Consider the following 19,757-nt stretch of genomic DNA (forward strand, 5'->3'; position numbering starts at 1 on the left):
TTGCACTGCATTCCTGACTGTAGAGAGATATGTTATTTAAGAGGAACAGCATTTTATCAAAAAGCCACAAGTTCTCATCCATCCAAGAGGTAACTGTCTGAAATTCTTGACTTCTTCCCATTAAACCAATGGGAACTTCACCACTGATTTCAATGACAGCACAAGCAGCAACCCTGACATGTGGTTAGAGACTTCACATCTAAAATGTGAAGAAAAGAAAATACATCCTCCACCAGGCAGCCATTCCCCAATGTCCCACCTTCACAGGAGGCAAAAATCAAGCTCTGCTGATGAGGAAAGCATTCCTGCTCATTGGGGCCCCTGCCATTTTCAGCTGGCAGCTCTGGTGTGCCATCATCAGTCTCTGTCACTGCTTCCAGTGGCTCCCACTGCGAGCCAGCCACGAGCATCAATCCTGAGCCCGAGGGCTTGCCAGCTCTGAGCTGGGAGAGCTGCCTTCCCACTACCCACTGCCTCTTAGCACAACAGGAACTCAGCACACAGGCAGGAACAGCAGCCTGGGCAGGGCTCCTTGGGCCCATCCCAGCGTGACACGGTGAGGGGGGAAGGTATGTTAACAGCCATGAAGGGAGGGATGAATGCTCTGAGCCTATGGATGGGTTCTGATGCACAGAACCTGCCCCTGCTCCTCAGGGAAAAGGAGCCCCAGAGCCACTGGTCATTTTTACTCATTTCTCTTCCAATGAGGTGTTCCTGCTCCTCAGGGAAAAGGAGCCAGTGCCGCCCCCAGTGCCACTGGTCATTTCTACTCATTTCTCATCATTTCATTTCCCCCAGAATGAACAAGCCTTTAATTGTTAGGAAACCTTTCCCTGCCTCACAGTGAAAGCCCCACAGGCGCACTTTTGATGACTCTCCAATGGGAAAGCTTAATACATCTACCAACAGTTCTCTTCATAAATATCTTTTTTTTGTTCAATCTTTACACAAAATTGCAGCTGTCACATCTCTTCATGAGTTCAACTTGACATAAAGGGGACTCCTAATGTGAATTAGGACCTGGTGTGAATGATTCTGCTCACATCCAAGAGTCTCCAGTCAAGTACATCTCACTCCAAAAATCTTCACAATTACTGGTGGAAGGAAAAATGATACATTTTCTTTTTTCCCTCAACTAGAAGCCTTCTCAAATTACTGCAGGACGTGACTGTTATCCAAAACCAGTAAGTGTTTCTAAATTGTTTGCAGAGAGAATATATAACACTGTTTATTCCTTCAGTTGTTTTTAAGTCAACCTTTGGACACAGACAGATTTTCAAGTAATGGAAACAGTCTATAGAAAGTCAACAAACACATCATCAAACACCACAAAACAAAGTGAAATGCCCCAAAGCAGATTTACAATCTGCAAGGAAAGACCAAAAGTGTATCAAAACACAACACCTCTAAGATGTCAAGAGAATTTCTTAAGTCCTAACTCCCAGAAACTTTTTGCAAAGTTTCCCATGTGATCCCACAAAATCAGCTGAATCCCACAGCAAGGTTATGAATGCATAACCTTGTGTTCACATGTGTTTGGGCAGGGAGGTTGGGAATCTGATAGACTTGACCAAACTGACCCAGGATAAAAATCCCTTCCTGCCACCTTCAAACTTCTAATCCAGCAAAAAGATGAATGCAGGAGGCAGGAGCACAACACAGAATCCAATGTGCCTAAGAAAAATAACTCAGAGGAGCACAGAATCACTAAGGTTGGAGAAGACCTCCAGCATCATCCAGTGCAACCTTGGACCAAACACCATCCAGCCCGACCAAACCATGGCACTGCCCTGTCCAGGTGTTTCAGGAGCACTGCCAGGGATGGGGACTCCACCACCTTCCTGGGCAGCCCAGTCCAATGCCTGCTCACCTTTTCAGGGAAAAACTCTTCCAGAATATTCCTGGGGGTGTCTCCTCTTGTCCTGCTGTTCCCTAGAGAAGAGGCCACACTTTGCCACAGCCTCCTTTCAGGTAGAGTAAAGGTCTCCCCTGAGCTTCTTTCCTCCAGACCATACAAAACCAAGAAAACACCTGTAGGTTGAATGACTGCAATCTGTGGAAGTCAGACAAGGAAGCTTCCCAGCAAATGGATAACTGACAAGCTACAAAATAATCCCTAATTATGAGAGAATTTGGGATAGAGGGCATGCTAGGTTTTAAGGCAGTCATTTAAATACACAGGCTCTGGAAAGTAATTATTGCACAGAAAAAAACCCAACGCATTCAATTCCAAAGAAGCCTCTAATCCATGTTTAAATAAGCTCTTTACTAAACAGGCTTGTGCCTGAACACCTGCTTTTACCACAGGATTTGGCAGTGCTTTGTGTATTTTTCAATTAAAGACTAGTATTTAACTTTTGGGGGGAAGCAGGGCCTACTTGTTCAGGGAAGAGATTAAAAATTAAAAGGTTAGGTTGTTATCACACTGCAGCTGTGGATCAGAGGCAAAACTCAAAATCCAATTGAGTGAAAACTCCTGTGAGCTGTGTTATTGCCATCACATTTCAGATTTGCTGTGGATTAGAACGGATCAGGACCATGGTGGCAGTGTGAGGGCAAACAAGGATTAACTTTTACCCAGCCCATAAAGCTCTGCCACCCTCTTCCTCCAAGCCTCTGAGGGATCCATCATCTGGTACCTCCTCTCACCTTCCAGAAGTGGCCAAAGAAAGCAGGAGAGGGTGACTGAGCTCTGCTGCACACACACAGCTCCTCCCTGGCCACAGCAGCTGCTTGCCCATGAATATGGCATGAAGCAGCAGTTCCCAAAGGATGAGGATGATAAACTGCACCTCTGAGTCATCCCTACAAAGGGAGGCCATGGATGTGACCATGGTTTCTATGTCACATCACTGACAAGAGCTTTATTTCATGTCCCTCTGCTAAGGACACTGCAGAGCAGTGATAAATTCACTGGACAGAGACTTTTCAAGCTAAAAAAAAAGAGCTCCTAGTCCACTGAGTTCAGAACAAGGCACAGTCATTTGGCTTTCAAGTTCACAGAATCACAGAATTGCCAGGGTTGGAAACAACCTCTGGAGATCTTCCAGTCCACCCCCAAGTCATTTCCATAATTTGTGAGAAACTGCTAGGTACACACCCAAGAGCCCTCGGAAATTCAGTGACACAAAGAAAAATCAGGGAAAGATTATTAAAATGTTGGCCAGACAAAATTCAGAGAGACAATTCACATCTTCCTCTGAGAGGAAGGCTCTTGAGAAAACAGCAAACCTTTTCTAGCGCAGCTTCATTTAGACAGGGCTCCCTGAAACACAGATGTGTCACTGCTTACTGCACCTCACATCAGCTTTAAGTCTCTCAATGTAGCACTATCTTTATGACAATTTAATATTCTTATTTGCAGACCAATTCCATGTGAGACTGTGACAGAGATCCACTCAAACATGGACTTGAAGCAGCCACCACATTTTTTCCCCAGAAACATGAATATCTTTAGTAATTGGGCACAGACTAAACTTGCACAGAGATTTACATCCTCCTTTAAAGACACCATTGATTCATACTCCTGTCTGAACTAAAATCAGTATTCCTTCTTATCTCAGGAGAGCCTCTTACTTAGTAACTTTTTTGAGAATACTAATTTCAGCATTTAGGTTTAAGTGAAATAAGTATATTGTATTTATTATGGTGATTTTTTTTCCCTCTGGTCTCTTTCCTAACATTGTCTTTCTTATTCTGACCCTCTTACAAAAAAGCTTTTAGCTTTCCTCCACCATCTGCTGTGGCTGGTGTGGGCAGAGAAAAGACACAGAAGCTGATTCCCCTTTTACTGCTAATTTCACTGCCAGTTCATCCCCTCACACAGGGTGATAAACAAGAATGCCATTGTTTGTTAAATGCCATACACACATAAAAATTTCATGTTTTCCTAATTCCATCCTCTGCATTTACAAATATTCCTATGAGCTCAAGGTGAAGGCTCTGGACATGCAAAATAAAAAAAGCCAGAGATATTGTACACTTCACAAAAGTAGCAGCTGAAGGAATGGTTGATTGATTAATGAAGATGAGGGTTCATTAGTTGTGGTTACCTGAGATTTCTAAGCAGCTACTTCAGCTGAAATGTCCTGCTTCCCACCCAGCCTCCTCCTCCTGCCCAGAATAACTCCACTTTTGCAGCTGCAGCAGTGATCTCATGCTCGTGGTTAATACACCTTGACTCCACTTCAAGTCACAGTCCCCCAGCCCTGTTTCAGTTTTCCATTTTATCCTTTTGGGAGCAAAACCTGAAAATTCCTAGAACAGATTTGAAGAGTAGCTTCTTAAAATAAACTGCCCAGAGCTGTCATCTCAGTATTAGGATCACATTACCAAAATCAGGAAAAAAAATCCTGTTAGACCTTCAGAGAGTTCAGGTTGCTGTGGCATCTAAAGAGGCACATTACAGCAGCTGGAGATGCTCCTTTTAAATCTGAATTCTATATTATTGAATAATTTGCTTGTATTTCTTTTTATAATAGTAATAAGGAATACATTATGCCCTTCATTAGGAAAACAAAGGAGGAATTTTTACTTACTGGATTCTACACCATCTTAATATTAATGTGACATTAAAAAATGCTACAGAAGACATTTATAAATAAACAATTCTATATGTGCATACCTAAATCTCAGAATTACCTCTTACAGAGATAAAGGGGCGGGTCAGGTTAGGTCAAATTCTGCCTAAGTGACCTCTGTATTGGGTTGCAAAACATCAAAGAACATGTTTCATATTTGACTTTAATATGTTTGCCACACTTTAGGTCTTTCTTAGCTCAGCTGGGTAGCAGATGACCATTTCAACATATTTTACTGCTTTACTAGAATCATCTCAGAGATTTTATTTTTTCTTCTTTTTTTTTTTTTCCTAGGAGAAGGAAAGAAAATTTTGTTCTTCCTTAAGCAACAGGTTTTTGTCCCATCTTCACTATGGGGGGAGACAGGGGAATAGGACACACCAAAAGAAGTTTTATTTCTAGTTGGGAGTGCACAACTGGGGGAAAATTTTTGGTTACTTGTTTAGTGGCATTTTTTCAAGGTAAGAGCTGGGCACTCTAAGTAATTTATTCTGTTATTCTCCTTACCTTAAAAATCTCTGCCACATCAAAAAGAATTGGTGGCATCTTTTTACGTAATTATTCTGACAAATTATTCCCCTCCTCCAAATTGGATGAATTCTCCATAAGATTTTGAACTCCTTATGATCACCTTATTCCTACTGGCCACTACTGTTTAGGAAGAGCACAGAGAACTACTAATTTAATGAGGTTTCAGGCTATTTCACATGCTCAATTTACTGAAATTTAAGTATGTGAACAAAAGCAATGTCACTTAAGTAAATTACTCTGCGAAAAGCATCTGAAGTTAAATGTGGGATACAGTCTCTAAAAATACATGGTAATATACTTGAAAATTTTGAAGCAATCTTTCTATAAAGCTTTGATATGTTTTTAGAGTACAAAGAGTGGTCTGGATATGGCTATGGATAAACTGTTTATTTTTAAAGCCCCTCCCCCTTTTCTGTCAATTAACCATCACTGCTAATAAAAAGTGTTATATAAAAAGAGGTAGAAAAAAGTACAGTTACTTACAATTCAAATAAGCACATGGATTGGAAACACCAATGGCAAGTAAAATGCCTTATTTCAAGCATATTGTTGAAGAGAACTGTCCTGTATCACTTCTGCAGCTATTCAGGCCTGGCACAGCATCAGCTTTTACCATATGGCTTTTCCTTCCCTTGCTGAAAGTGAATCTTCCTGTCAAAGAGCAGCTGTTCTAAATTATCACATCAAATTTTAACCTTACAGTAGACAGGCACTGCACCCACAGAGCCATGACAGTGAAATAGTTCACCTCCTTGACCTGGGAAGGATTTGTCATCTTTCAGGGCTATCCCTGCCTCAGAACAACACCTACACTAATTGCCAGGGTATCTGATACTTAAAGCTGAAGCCACAAACAAATTCTAGGCAGTGAACTTTGTATTTCCCCTCCCTAAACAAGCTGTGTGAAGTCCAAGTCATTATTTTCCTGGCACGCCGTAAAGAGTAACGCTGAATTTCAGACAGAATAACAGAATTTCAAACGCAAGGAGGATGAGACACTACAAATGAACTGAATGTTATTGAGTTTGTCATCCAAGAAACAGCAAATGCTGCTACTTCTCCCACAGTCTGAGTGTTTCAATAAAGTCTGCTATCAATTGCTGGTTATTTAGATGTCTGCCAACAGCGTGTTTTGACAACATCTTGAGCTTCACGCTGAGGAGCAGCAGACTCAGAGAAGATTCTCCTCATCTTGTACTCATCTTTCAAGATGGTCCTTACTCTGAGAGCGTTTTCAGAGCCGAGTGTTATCAGAACTCACAGCTCTTGCTGCAATTGCTCTCTATTTAAAGCCTAGAGCCAGCTGACTGGGGCACTGCAAACCCCTGTTAGCCTTTCTAAGTCCCCCTCTGGAACTAATAAGGGATTGTCAAATGGCTCTATAAACTCTGCCAGTGGCAGGGAAACCAATGGAAAAAGCTCTCAATGGAAAAAGATCCCTCAATTCCCACTGACAATGCAACCTTCATGCAACTCCAAGACTGAAAAATCACCCAAGGCATGGTGAGCAAAACGTGCTGAGGATGATACTCATTATTTAGTCTTTAATCTTTTGAAAGCCTCCAAAGAAGGGAACCTATTCCAGTGAAAAGGTTAAGGAAATACCAGCAAGATCCCTTAGGATTCTCAGTGACAGACATCCAGAGGATTCCTGCAGCAAAATCCTGCCCATAAATTCAGTGTTAGAGCCCTTGAACAGGTGAGTGTCAGAGAATTAAGGCAAGTAATTCTGTGTGGAGAAGAACAAGTAAATGTTTCACAAACTTCTTAAATTGGAGGAAGCCTGGGTTCCAGTGGGGAGTTTGAGGAGTTTCCTTGTCAGAGTTTGGAGTGGGGGGGTCATTGTGTTGCTTGAAAAGCAGGTAAGGGAGACAAGGAAAAACTGCCAACACACCCACAAAGTGGCAGAACAAACCCTTATAAAGTGGTAACATATCTGGATCAAACAAACATACAACTGTGTTATGTTGCATTTTCTAAGTCATTAACACTTTTGCAAATATTTCCATTATTTCTGAGTTAACCTATTTCCCGCCTGATTTCAAATACAAAAATTCAATCTTGAATTATCTAGTCCTGCCATATATTGACACTGTAGTAGTGAACAATTTGCAGAGATGTCTTACTAAGTTTGCTAAGAACACTCAAAAATAATGTTGCATTCAAGCTTCTGATCACTGAATGTTAAAAATTTTACAGCAATATTTATAATCATGTTTTTAAAGACTTCTATCACAATCTTTTTGAAGAAATTAAAAAGGGCCAAAAGAACATTTTTCTTACATGTATGAAAAATGTGCATAGTATTGTATCTAAAAACTCCTCTTTTCCAATAATTTCAGAATTGTTTTTCTTCAGGATATGTGAAAATGTGTTCAAAAAATCACAACATTATGCCTAATAAATTTTGCCTTAAAAACTTGCATTTTTCTGTCTACTAGCAACAAATTGGAGAATATTTTCCAAATTTTTAACAGTCAGGAAATGTTACATAAAAAGTTGGCTGGGATCTTTAGCAAGTATTGAAAGCAACATAATTCTTCTCCCATAAAAATCATCTGGACATCTTCGACATAACTTTTGTAAGAGTTAAATAAATTCTAAGCTAGAAGGCAAATCCTTCACTGTTGTGCTCTGTTTATGTACTTACAGACTATAAAGTGGATCAAAACAATGAATATTTTACAAATAAAGTGATTCATAATTTATAGCTGCTGTCATTTTAGTTTACCAGCTTGAAAGACTAAGAGTCCTTTTAAAAAGCATCTCTCCTGCTTTTTAAAATCAAAACAATACAAACCAAAGGAATAAAAACACACCTCAGACCTCTACTTAAAAAATCTGAACCCCCAGTTTTCTCAGATTTTATGTAAAAGGAAACTTTCTGATAGCTCCATTATTATACTCTATGATCTCCATATGATGAGTGGCTAGGTTTTACTAAAATAATTACTCCTGTGCAGAGTCTAAGAGTTAAGGCCACACATTTTTGCAGTGTAACACATCCAAGCCACTTCATTCCAAGGGAAACTTTGCAGTTGCAAAAAACATTTGTGCCTTCATTCTGTTTTCACTTGCACAAAATTGAGTAGTTCCTCACAGTATCTTTTTCTCTTTACATGCAAAGTCATAATTTTTTTTCTTACTGATCTAGAAAAGTAAAAATTAGATTTACTTATGCAGAGACAAAATGGTTATTTAAAGCATAGAGGCAAAAAAGGAGTCTGGAGAAATTTGCTTCCTTGGTATTAATGATGTTGTACATATTTTTACCACAAGTGCAGCAGTCATTCCACTCAAAGAAATAGGCAATGGATGTGATGGTTCAGATTTAGCAGCCACAGATGGCATTCCTTTCATATCTCCAGAAACTCAGAGAGAGAAATATGATTTAGGAGATGCTCACTGCACAACTTGAAACACTGAAAAATTTAGTGTTAGGGGAAATTTTCTGAAGTCATTTTTGCAATAACCAGGCACAGTGGGTGAACTTATCCTCTCCCTCCTTTACCCCTCACTCCCTTTTCTCCCATTCAATCCACCTGATTAATAGCTAAAAGTTAAACACATAAGGAGGAACTGTTGGGTTACATTCTTTTTCCTTCTGGCTTTGTTATAGAAAATGTATCAGTCACTCATGATTAAAACTTACAACTATATTACACAGCATTACATAGGAAATTTACAGTTCAGATTTACTCAATTCCAGCAACTAAAATTTAGAACTATACCTTGAAACAACACCATGCAGAAAATGTTATTCTTTGCTTTTTGGGCCATTCTGTTCAGGCCCGCCACTTTAAATTTTTCATTTTGTAAACAGAGCCAGAAAATTTGGTTTTGGTATAGACGGTCACCTGTTGGAAGCCTTCAAAAGAGGATTCAAGCTCATAGTCCCACATGGATAAACAATAGCCCACTGCAGGCTTGCTAATTAAATATACTGCAATGAAAAATAACATTTTTCATCTCCAACTGGTCTTCCTGAAGTGCATGAAACCAACAGAATAGACACATTCAGGATGGAAAAGATTTAGCAGTCCAAACCTGCCAGTGCAGGATTTTCTTTATGATCTGGTTCCTGCAATTTTTAAAAAAAAAACTCCTGAAATGAAGCATCCATTATTTCCCTGAGGAGCCCCCCAGATCATTACAGAACTACAGATAGTTTTTCTGCCATTTATCTTACATTTTCCCATTTATTTTGGTATCAATACCCCAACTAACCAAACTTTAGAGATTGAGATCTACTTCTTCTATAGTGTTCAAAATAAAACTGAGTCAAGCTTTTCCATGTACAGATCCCTCACTGGGCAGGTGATGTGAATGCCCCTTTTTTTAACTCAATCTCTGGGCTGTTCCAAACTCTAAGCCACTGTCTCATCTCCTCCTGCACCTGCAACTTAAATAGTGCACACAAGATTTATTGCCATCATAAAAACCATGTTTACCTCGAATATGTACAGAGGCAGTCAAAAAGGATGAGGTACAGAGCAACCAGTCTGTCCTTTAAAAAAGAAGGCACCAGTAGAGGGGAAAAGCTCAGACAAGAGACATTAGACATGAAAGAGGTCTTGAAATTTGTTCATATGGAAGCTGAAAAGGGAGCACTTACTTCCTTACTATACAGGGATATGCTAAATCTTATCCCAGTGACTCTAAAAGAGAAGGGTTAAACACAGCAAGAAGTTATGGTTTCTACACAAGGCAAGATATGGCATTCATTGCCACAAAAATTAAGAGATTAAAAATATAAATGAGTCAAAATATAGACAAATTACCAAGAGACTGGTCACTGACTCCTATTGTATATAATCTTTCTTACAAAATACGTCTTAAATCTTCAAAGGTCAGCAGTAGATTGGCAGAAGCTTTGCCCAGGAAAGCAGCACTTTTATATAATTTCTTACACTTTCCCTTAGTTTCCTTAGGAGGATGCCACTAGTCACTGTCAGAGCAAGAATAGTAAGACAGATCTAACCTGATCTACTCTGCCTCTTCGATGGGGAACAAATTGAAAAGATGATTTTTCCTTGTTGACTAAGGATCAGGATGGAGATTATTAGAAAGCATTAAGTTAAGTGTCAAGTTCCCTCCAATTGGGTTTTTTTCTCCCCTAATTAAAACACACTAATTCTAAAAGAGAAGATGCCAGGAAAATGTAGTTTGGTCAAAGTGACAGGAAAATACAATTTATAAAAGATACTGTGAGGAAGAAGGCCCGCTAACCATGTAATATTAAAATAAGATTAAATAGACAGGATCCTTGTGATGCCAAAAACCTGTAATAACAAACAGCCTACAGTGTATGATATGTACCATTTTAATTAACTAATATATGTATTAATTAGGTGAAAAATGGGTATGAAAGGGTGCTTTTTCCAACTTACTCCCCAACACATCTTACTTTACATCAGACAAACTCTAATTCTTCCAAAACACTGAACAGGTGCACAAGCCTTTGCTAGAGCAGGAATTAAATATTAAGCTGTTAACCTCAAGTGTATCATTTTTGGGAAATCTTTGCTCTACAAACACACAATAAGGAGGACAAGGATGGTCACAGTGAAATTCTTTTGCTGACTGACAGGTAGGGATGTTGCTGCTGTACAGGAAAAATCACTCAACAGGATCCAGAGCAGAACAATATTCCACCCAGAAAGAACCCATCAGCTGAGCTGGCTTTCATAGCTTACCCATAAATGTGTTATAAAAATGTGCACTAATAAGAAAAACTGGTCTGAGTTTATGTTGACTTTTCCTGGTTCTGCAGAGAAAAGAAAGCAGTTAAGGAAATTGGTGACATTTTTGTTATTTGGGAGGCCATGACTGTGTCTAATTTTCCAAGTACAAAGAAAAACTGTTCTGAATGGAATTTAAATAGGCTCATCTTACACTATTAAGGTCCTTCCTTGTAGTTCTCAGTGATAATCTCCTGCTAATGCAAAATGACATTGTTTATGAAACCTGCATTATGGAAACAAACAAAATCAGAAACCATCTGAACACAGGATCAAGTAGTGATTTCTTAAGATCTTGAGCTTGAGAAGCTCTTAAATGTTTTCAGCCACTGGGAAGACAATAACCTCTACTACTACTTATTCCTTCAGATTTCAACTAAAACTTATTTTTCCTAAGTTATGTCTTCATTCCAGCCCCTGCTTGTAACACCGTTCTGGGGTTACATTGCCACAACCCTGATTCTACTGCCCTCTCACTGACAAAAAAACCAAAACAAAAAATCCCAAACAAACACAAAAATCCTTAAACAAACACAAAAATCCTTAAACACCCTAAGAGACGGAGCAAGAGAAGAAAAGAAGAAAAAGAAAAGGCAAGATGCAGGAGCAGCCTTGATCCTGAGGTCAAAGCTGAGCTGCTTTTTTGAGTTTTCCAACTCCTGCTGCACCATTGATACCAACAAATGAGAGGTTTTGAGTTCCTGCTTTTAAAGAGCCACTTCAATCACAGCACACTGAAAGGATCTGATCAATATTACTTCCAATAAAGGTTAGTAGAACATTCTATGTTACAACAGAATAAACCAGAAGGACCTGTTGCTACGGTTAATGGCTTCATCATATAAAACTCCCTTGATCAACTGTGAGTGAGAGGAAAAAAAACAAACCAGAAAAATATATTCATTCTATGGTCTGATTTTCTCTGCAGAACTCAGTAGGAGCTGCCTTGCCTGCCTCAAGCTTTTGAGAACTTGTTTTTAATAAAAGTTCAGTTTAATTTATTTAGCTTTACTTTTGCTCAGTTGTAGTCTCTCTGTGCTCACGTGTGACTGAAACTCTAAACCAACAGCTTCCAACCATTCACAGAACACAGGCTCTGCAGCAAACAAGAATATACACAGTGCATAAAAGATTCACTCATGTTTTAGCATTTCTAAGAGCTTTAGGAGGCCCTGGAAAAAGGATTTTTGAACAATAAAATATCCTCCCCTGAATTCAGCTCTTAACAGAAGAGCTTACTTTGTTTTTTATAAATAACAGTATCTAACCCCAGAAAAGCATTCTCGTACCTGGTTACTCAATTTATTCAAGGGCAAAAGATTATTTAAAATCTACCCAAAAGAAAAATCAAAGGAAGAATACTCTTACCCCTTCCCCCAAATGTCCACCTGTCATTGTCTGAAAAAAAGTCATGGCTATGGTTTGTTGGGTTCTCAGTAACTCCTCAGGACTTGATTGATATATGCATTGCTGTAGGACTAATTAAAAAGGAGTAGGCACTGTCCCAGCCAGGCTCAGAATACTTTAAATTTTCTGTTCTAAACATACACACACCCCACAGTAAACATTTCAGCTATTGTGCTTCCAACCATGTGATTTCCAGACATTACTGTTTAATTTTTACTTGTATATTTAACAGAAGACCCTTTGCCACAGCCAGCACCCTTCGAGGCACACTGTGAAAAGACTGAATCAGCACAAAGCTTCAAAATGTAATTTTATAAAAAGAATAAAATATTAGCTACTATCATCTTGCTTGATAACAAAATTAGTAAATACAGCATGGATTCCTCTAAGATTTCTAAGAAGGACCATTTCTGTAAAAAATCCAAATCCCCAGTGTACTCTTGTTCTTAGGAGCATTCACATAACCACAGTTAGCAGAAACCAAAAGTTTGGAGAAGATAGAGTTAAAATACATGAGTATTTATGAATAAACTTGAACTATTAATCTTCCAAATGTATCTGCATTTAATAATTTATGCTACAGGAGCAATACCATATCTTTTTTACCAACCAATTCCAATTAATCAACACAGCTCATTGGCAGAAATCATATGTCAAGACACAAAGTATAAAAGACAAGACGACACTGAAAAAAAAATCACTTTTTTGACACAAACATTTAAGAAAATGGAAGAAGGTCCAAGAGTGGTAAGAGAGGCTAGATTTGCTGCACAATGTGCTACTAAAAATCAGCTGTTGACTCTTACCAAATATTTTTAGAAGATTACGTTATTAACACAGCTTGACCAAACCCCCACCCAACTGACTGATATTTCTGCAGGGATTCAGAACGTGGAGAAAAGGAGCACAGCCCAACAGAGGGCTCAGAGCAGAGCAGGGCACGCAGGGCACGGTTACCTTGGCAGGCAAAGCCTCTCTCCTCGTAGCCAGCGTTGCACAAGCACTTCCCGATGGGCACCAGCCACTCTCCCTCCGTGCTGCAGTACATCTTGGGGGGCTCCTCCTCCTTGGAGTGGTTGACACAGGAGCCCCTCACCTCCACCAGCGACTGGGAGTCCATGGGCACCGTGTCTGGGAACATGGCCAGGTTCTTGACGGTGAAAGGGCACTTCTTGAAGTAGACCCGCACCGACACTAAGGCCACGCAGGCGCCCACGTCCTGGAAAGCCAGGTAGAAGCCCTTCCTGCTGATGGGCCCCACCTCACGGATCTCCGTGTTCAGCTTGAGGATTCGGTCGCCCAGGTCCATCTGCGTGAAGCTCTCGTCGGCCGCGATGGTGTCGATCTTTGTAAACTGGTGCTCCTTGAACTTGACCGAGTGGTCGTCGTCAGACTCCATGTAATAAAGGTTGAAGGTCTCTTTGCAGGTGCCCAGCACCAGGGGGATGCTGTTGCAGTCCCTCAGGGTGAACTTGAGCTCCACGTAGATCTTCTGAGCCGAGTTGCGCGGGATCCAGTTCGTCCGCAGCCAATTGTTCTGGCTGTGATCCATGACATTGCACACTTGGTAAGTCCTGATCGGAGTGTAATGCTCGTCAACACCGCTGATCTCTTCCCACTGGATACACAAAATAAGAAGAAAACAAAATGTTTTAAGATCAATTATTATACCAACAAAAATAATGTTTACACCAAAAGCTGTGAAAAAGCCAAAATAACTTTGCTTGGGCATATCTATAAAATAAACAATAAGGTCTGGTTCAACCTTCTCTTACTTTTTTCTAAATAAAAACTAAAAACATCTTAAATGATCACAGAATTCCCCATTAATAAGTCAGTTTTTACCAAGTTACTTCAAGGTGGATGAAAGAGATGCTACAGCCATTTTGCTTTACTAAAAACCTGTGGTTTCCTAAACAATAAGGAGTGCTGTCCTTTCACCCACAATTCCAGGCCTTTACAACAACTACACTCACCTAAAATGGAAGAGACCCTCAAGGACAACACACATTTGCACTCCTAGAACCAGCTTTATTTCCAAGATTAAACAAAAGCCAATGGCTCCAACTGAAATTCCATATAGTCGCAAAAAAATGTTACATTTTTACATCTATTCAAAGCATGACAATTGATTTTCCTTGCGATAAATGTACTCTGGACAAACAATAATTCTGGAAACTGGGTTGAGCTGGTCTAAGACATACTACCACTTTATCATATCTTGATTAGGTGGTTTTTCAGTGGACTTCATAGGCTGTGACACTGGAATGATTTTGGAAGAAGACAGGGTTATGATTTGTTTTTACAGCAGTCCTCAGCTGACAAACTCTCTTGACCCAAAACATGAAGGAAGGGGTTTCCTACTTGAGAATTACTCACATACCAGTCCTACCTGGTTTCCAAAGTCACACTTAAGAAAGAGGAATATTTATCACTCACAAGAAAAAATAAAAAAAAAAACAACCTCACAACAAAAACTGGAGAATCAATGTCAGAAGTCACTGCCACTCTCAAGAAACGGAGACAAAGAAGAATTTCTACCAGAAAAACATCTTCCCTCAAAAATCAAGTCATATCAACTTTCTATTTAAGATCTCAGTCTGATAATTACTTGTTTTATATAAGCACCTTTTGTTACAGGACTTCACTGTAGTGCAGACAGTAGGAGAGGAAAGAACTATTCCCACTACAGAGACAAAAACCATGGTGCAGAAGTGCTTACAGTTTCTTGGGTTTACAATGCATGTATATTACACACATATACAAAGGAAGGAAAAAAAACATGGACATATCAGAGTAGCATCTGAGAGTTCTCAGTCTCAACCCACTAATTTAAGGAAGTTTTCATCTGACTAAGAGCTGGTCTGCACAATGAAATTGTCCACACAGCACTGAAGATGTGTGGATGTGAAGATTTTAAACCATGTCATTAAACCAGTAGATAAAAGCAGTGTAAATACTCTTTCCTTTAATTGAAACCAAGTTTACTGCAATTCACTTTACAGACCTGACTATACACAAGTTTTATCTCTTCCTGACTAGTTCAACAGACTTTAAAACACAATCTTGGATGTGTCTACAGCAGCTGATATGCTGCAGCATGCCATAGCAGAATCTATTCCCAAAAAGAGCCAGCAGCGCAGGGACTTTTTAAAGCAACATTACCACACTGGAGCCCATGGCCACTTGAGAGCTTGGCAGCAGCCACACAAGGATGAGCTGCTGCCCGCAGAAGAGGCAGCTGGACCCTGGCTCCCAGCCCCTGCCAGCTTCCCAAAAGCGAGTGAAGGACCCTCCTCTGACAGATGTCCTTGCACAAGCACAGGCCCTGAGCCAGCCATCCAACCCTGCCTCAAAGAGCCAGAATTGTCTCAGTGAAGCTGGATGCACTGATTTATCTGCAGCTCTTCCCTGGACAAATAAACACTGAGTAACAACACCTGGATGAAACTAGATAGGATTATATAATGAAACCAAATTTTAGAGACATTTTAAGAAGTTCGCAGTGATTCAGAAGTCATTCAGTGGTTATCATTTCCATATAATTTCTAATCAGTTCTATTTAAAATGTCCAGAGGGAGACAGAGCCAAAACCAGGAACTGGCACAGTTTAAAACATCTCCACAGGAAGATGTTAGTTTTCTGAACAAGTCTCGTGATAAATTTTTTTGCCAGAAGCTTCTTATCCAACAGACTTTTGAATGTAGATATAGGACTTGCATAACAAAGGCAGTATCACTACTATGTTCTTCACCCAGAAGTTTCAATTAATAATTTAATGCAATTATAATTTCAGTAATTTTCAATAAAGATCAAATTGCCTGGAAGTCTGTGTTAGTCCACTTACATAAACAACAAAATTTTAGATCTACCATTTAATACTACAGCATTGCTGAAGGGAAATGCCACTCTCTCAGTGCTAATTTGACTAAAATACTTTAACAGTTATAAAATTGTGGAGATTGCAGCTATTTCATTAGAAAAAGATTAAATAACTCACCAAAACTACAGGAAGAGCATTCAAATCCCAACATGTACATTTGGGAATTCAATAATGATCATTTTCAAAGTAAAAAGCAAGCAGTACATTTGCATTGCTCATACATTGCAACTGTTCCCATTAAACCTCTGTATGGCCATTTAAAGGGATCTTAATGGTAAACAGATAATCAAGGACATTGAGGGTTTTTTACTAAGTAAGGTTTCTCAAACACTTGTATTCCCATTTATTTTAATTTTATTTTGGTACCTCCCATGTCCGTCTGTTTTATTATTTTCCCTGCCTAATTTCATCCCTGGAATAGGAATTTATCTCTATTTTTTTTTTTTTAAAGAAGGCAAGTTGAACATATGAATTGCAAGTACCAAAATTGCTAGAGAGGAAATTAATAGGCAAGTCCTAAATTCTAAAATGACAGGGCTGTCCTCCTCCAAGCCCAATAGGAATGATAAATTCAAAATTTTTTAGGAAGATGTTTATAAAAGAGCGTCAGTGACTCTATGAGAGAATGATGTGGGCCACAATTTCTGAATTAATATTATTACACAGTATTTATGTCATATTCCCCTGATGCCTTCAGGCACTTTCAATACCTTTGAAGCATTTCCAGAAGTGCCATAGCACCGCTCCCTTCCCAGCATGTAATCTGGCTTTTGGAAAATGTTCTTTTTGTTTGCTTTTCACTATTTAAAATCTTCTTTGGATACTGTTAATGACAGGAAACAAGAGATTGCTTTCAGTGGCGGAGAAAAACCTCCAGATCTCCAGTGAGAGGGTCTAACTCATGTCTCTGAGTGACAAAGTTGAGCCAAAAAGGATTTTCTTCTCCAAGATCTGGCACTGTGCTGGACTTAAGCCTTTGGTTTACTTCTTGCAATTTCTTTGCAAAAGGAAATGCAATTTCTTTACAAAAGGAAATGTACAGAAGTGAATGTAGGAAGTTTCTGGGATGTCATGAGCAGCCTCAATGAAAAGCTCCCTCTCAATGTGGGAATCTAGGACATGAGTGATCTCAATTCTTGCATCCTGCCTGTGACATCACTTTTTGTGTCTTTTTATTCATCACAGTTTAAAAAAAAAAATCTGAATTACAATAAGAAACAGAGGGATATTTTGTGATTTACAATAAAACATACATGCAACTGTGTGATTGCAAAAAAATCCCCATTTTTCAGTCAGCATCACATTGCTATAAAACTCTTTAACTACAAAGTATAAAACTGCAAATTGAGATGAGCATTAGAATAATTCAACTCTAAATATAAAAAAGAACCTCCCCACATGCTGTTTAAAAGCTTAACAAAATAGTAGCAGGATGCAAGAGCTCTGAAAGGTTGCTATTAACAAAAACCCTGTGATGACCATATTATAGGAGAACGCATTCCAGGGCAGCTCATCAGTATGGAAACTTTCCTCATAACATCACCAAAGATGCTGATTCAAGGCCCATAAATGCCAACCAACTGAGATCAGAGGACAGAGAATGATCTGATTCGGGATTTTAAGAAACTTTAAAAGTACCATGGAAAATTTTTTTCTGCATTTGACATTCAAAAATCAATGAAATTACCTCAGGCCACTGGCTCTAGGCAGAGGTTTTTAGTTTTTTCTAAGTGGTAAATGGAAGAATAAATTGCATTGCAAGAGTTTTCTGATTAAGTTATACATACAGTGAAATTATCATTTCCATCACATAAACCTTCATAAGACACAGACTGTGGGTACAATCATAGCTTCAACCTAAATCTTGGTTTCTTCATAGCTAAGCAAAAAAGTTTCAGAATTGCAACCAAGACAAAATATTAATATCTTGTCTGTTGAGTGCTCAGGTGACATGAGAAGCTTATTTAGAGTACCCAGATACTAAACTTCCCCAAGAAAAACTGAGGTTTAGCATTTTACCATACACCTCGCCCCAAATTTATCCCATATTATCCAAGCCAGTCAGACCTGTGTTCCATACAGTTATGCTTCTGAACTTTTAAAGAACTGCGAAATAAAATAAAAATTACAATAAGTAATTGTCTTACAGAATCTAAGCACACATAAACAATAGTGAGAAAGCATGAGTGCATATTTCATCATGGGACTACTCAACTAATAATCAAACCAAATTGCAGAAAGCTGAGGAAAACCATCTTTTCTCCCCCATCTCTAATTGGCAGACAGAAGAGTACTTCATCATCAAATTTGTAAGGACAGCTGATTCTCACCCATCAGCAAGCAAAAGCCTCTTAATCACAGTGAGGTAAAAAGGTCACCACAAGGAGGAAAACATCTGACTTCCTAACAGACATCTGAATCCAGCATTCAAACACCCAGTCAGACAAAAAAAAGTATTTACAGCTTCATTTTTTTCCCCCTAAGCTATATATCTCCTGGAGAAGCAGGTTTTAATCTTATTTATCTCACAGGTTAAGCAGATTTTCTGGCAAGTTCTCAACACAACAGTCCCCATAGCTGAAATCTGTACTGAACAATAATTTTTATAAAAGCACCTTTGTCCACAAGCATTGAATGAACTAGGTTAGATTCAGCCTCTAAGTGTGGCTGTTCCAGAGATGGAAATTTATCCAAGGTAGATCTCACACATCTGTGGATGTGGCAGTCTGAAGAAAAAAGCGTCTTCAAGGAATTATTTCACACAATGTTAGACATGACATTTAGCTCATAACAATCAGCTCCTGTAAATTTTCAATACTAACACATATAAACAGTATCAGGTTGTCCAGCACCATCCTCTGCTTTACCTAAAGCACCACCCAGCACCAAAAACTGGATGTGGCCACCCACACAGGCAGTGGTTACAAAGAAATAATCAGGACACAGTCAATCAAAAGTGGGAAGAATCCACTTCTCCAAAGTGTTTGCTGGCTAGCTAAACAGGAATATATCCCTCACCCACATTTATGTCTCAGTTTTCTAACAAATAAATTAGGAACAAATTAACAATGGGGCAATAATTTCGTTACTATTTTAGCTATTTCTGGAACCATAATAATGATGCCTGCATTAAAAAAAAAATAATCAAAGAATGAGCAAATGCAGAAGCATCAGCAAGCAGGATTTTTTAAAAATGAAACCATTACTTAAATGGGAAAACAACACCACAACAGAGAAAGTGAAAAACATCTGTGGCACAAGAACACTTAAAAATTCACATTTGAAAAGCCCCTGCAGTTTCTTGTTTTGGATTTGCCAGCAAAACACATCAACAAAAAAAATATTTACATCAAAATGCACAAAACAGGTGCATAATATAGCATTTCCCTGCTAGCCAGTCTTTCAGAACAATGTATTTTTACACAATGGCATTTCCTAGAGAAATCCCAAACCACCCCACATTCTCCTATTGTCATTAACACAACACTCAATGGAAGTGAAATTCAGTAGTGTTGTGCTGAATGTAACTGTAAAAAGCACCAGCTGGCTGTATTAGAAATGGCAACCTTCCAGGTCTCAAATGTCTTATTTATATACAATGGAATCCTTCCAGCT

General features: G+C 39.0%; 1 protein-coding gene across 2 annotated transcripts in view; it reads right to left on the reverse strand.

Annotated features, from left to right (window-relative positions):
• The window catches only part of EPHA3 (EPH receptor A3), a 171,328-nt gene that overhangs the window by 104,668 nt on the left and 46,903 nt on the right, over positions 1-19,757 (reverse strand). For both annotated transcript variants that reach the window (XM_074531577.1, XM_074531571.1), the window contains exon 3: positions 13,217-13,877. In XM_074531577.1, coding sequence (XP_074387678.1) covers positions 13,217-13,877 — 661 coding nt within the window. The remainder of the gene's footprint in view (positions 1-13,216; positions 13,878-19,757) is intronic.

Source organism: Zonotrichia albicollis, chromosome 2, assembly GCF_047830755.1.
Source record: "Zonotrichia albicollis isolate bZonAlb1 chromosome 2, bZonAlb1.hap1, whole genome shotgun sequence".
NCBI lineage: Eukaryota > Metazoa > Chordata > Aves > Passeriformes > Passerellidae > Zonotrichia > Zonotrichia albicollis.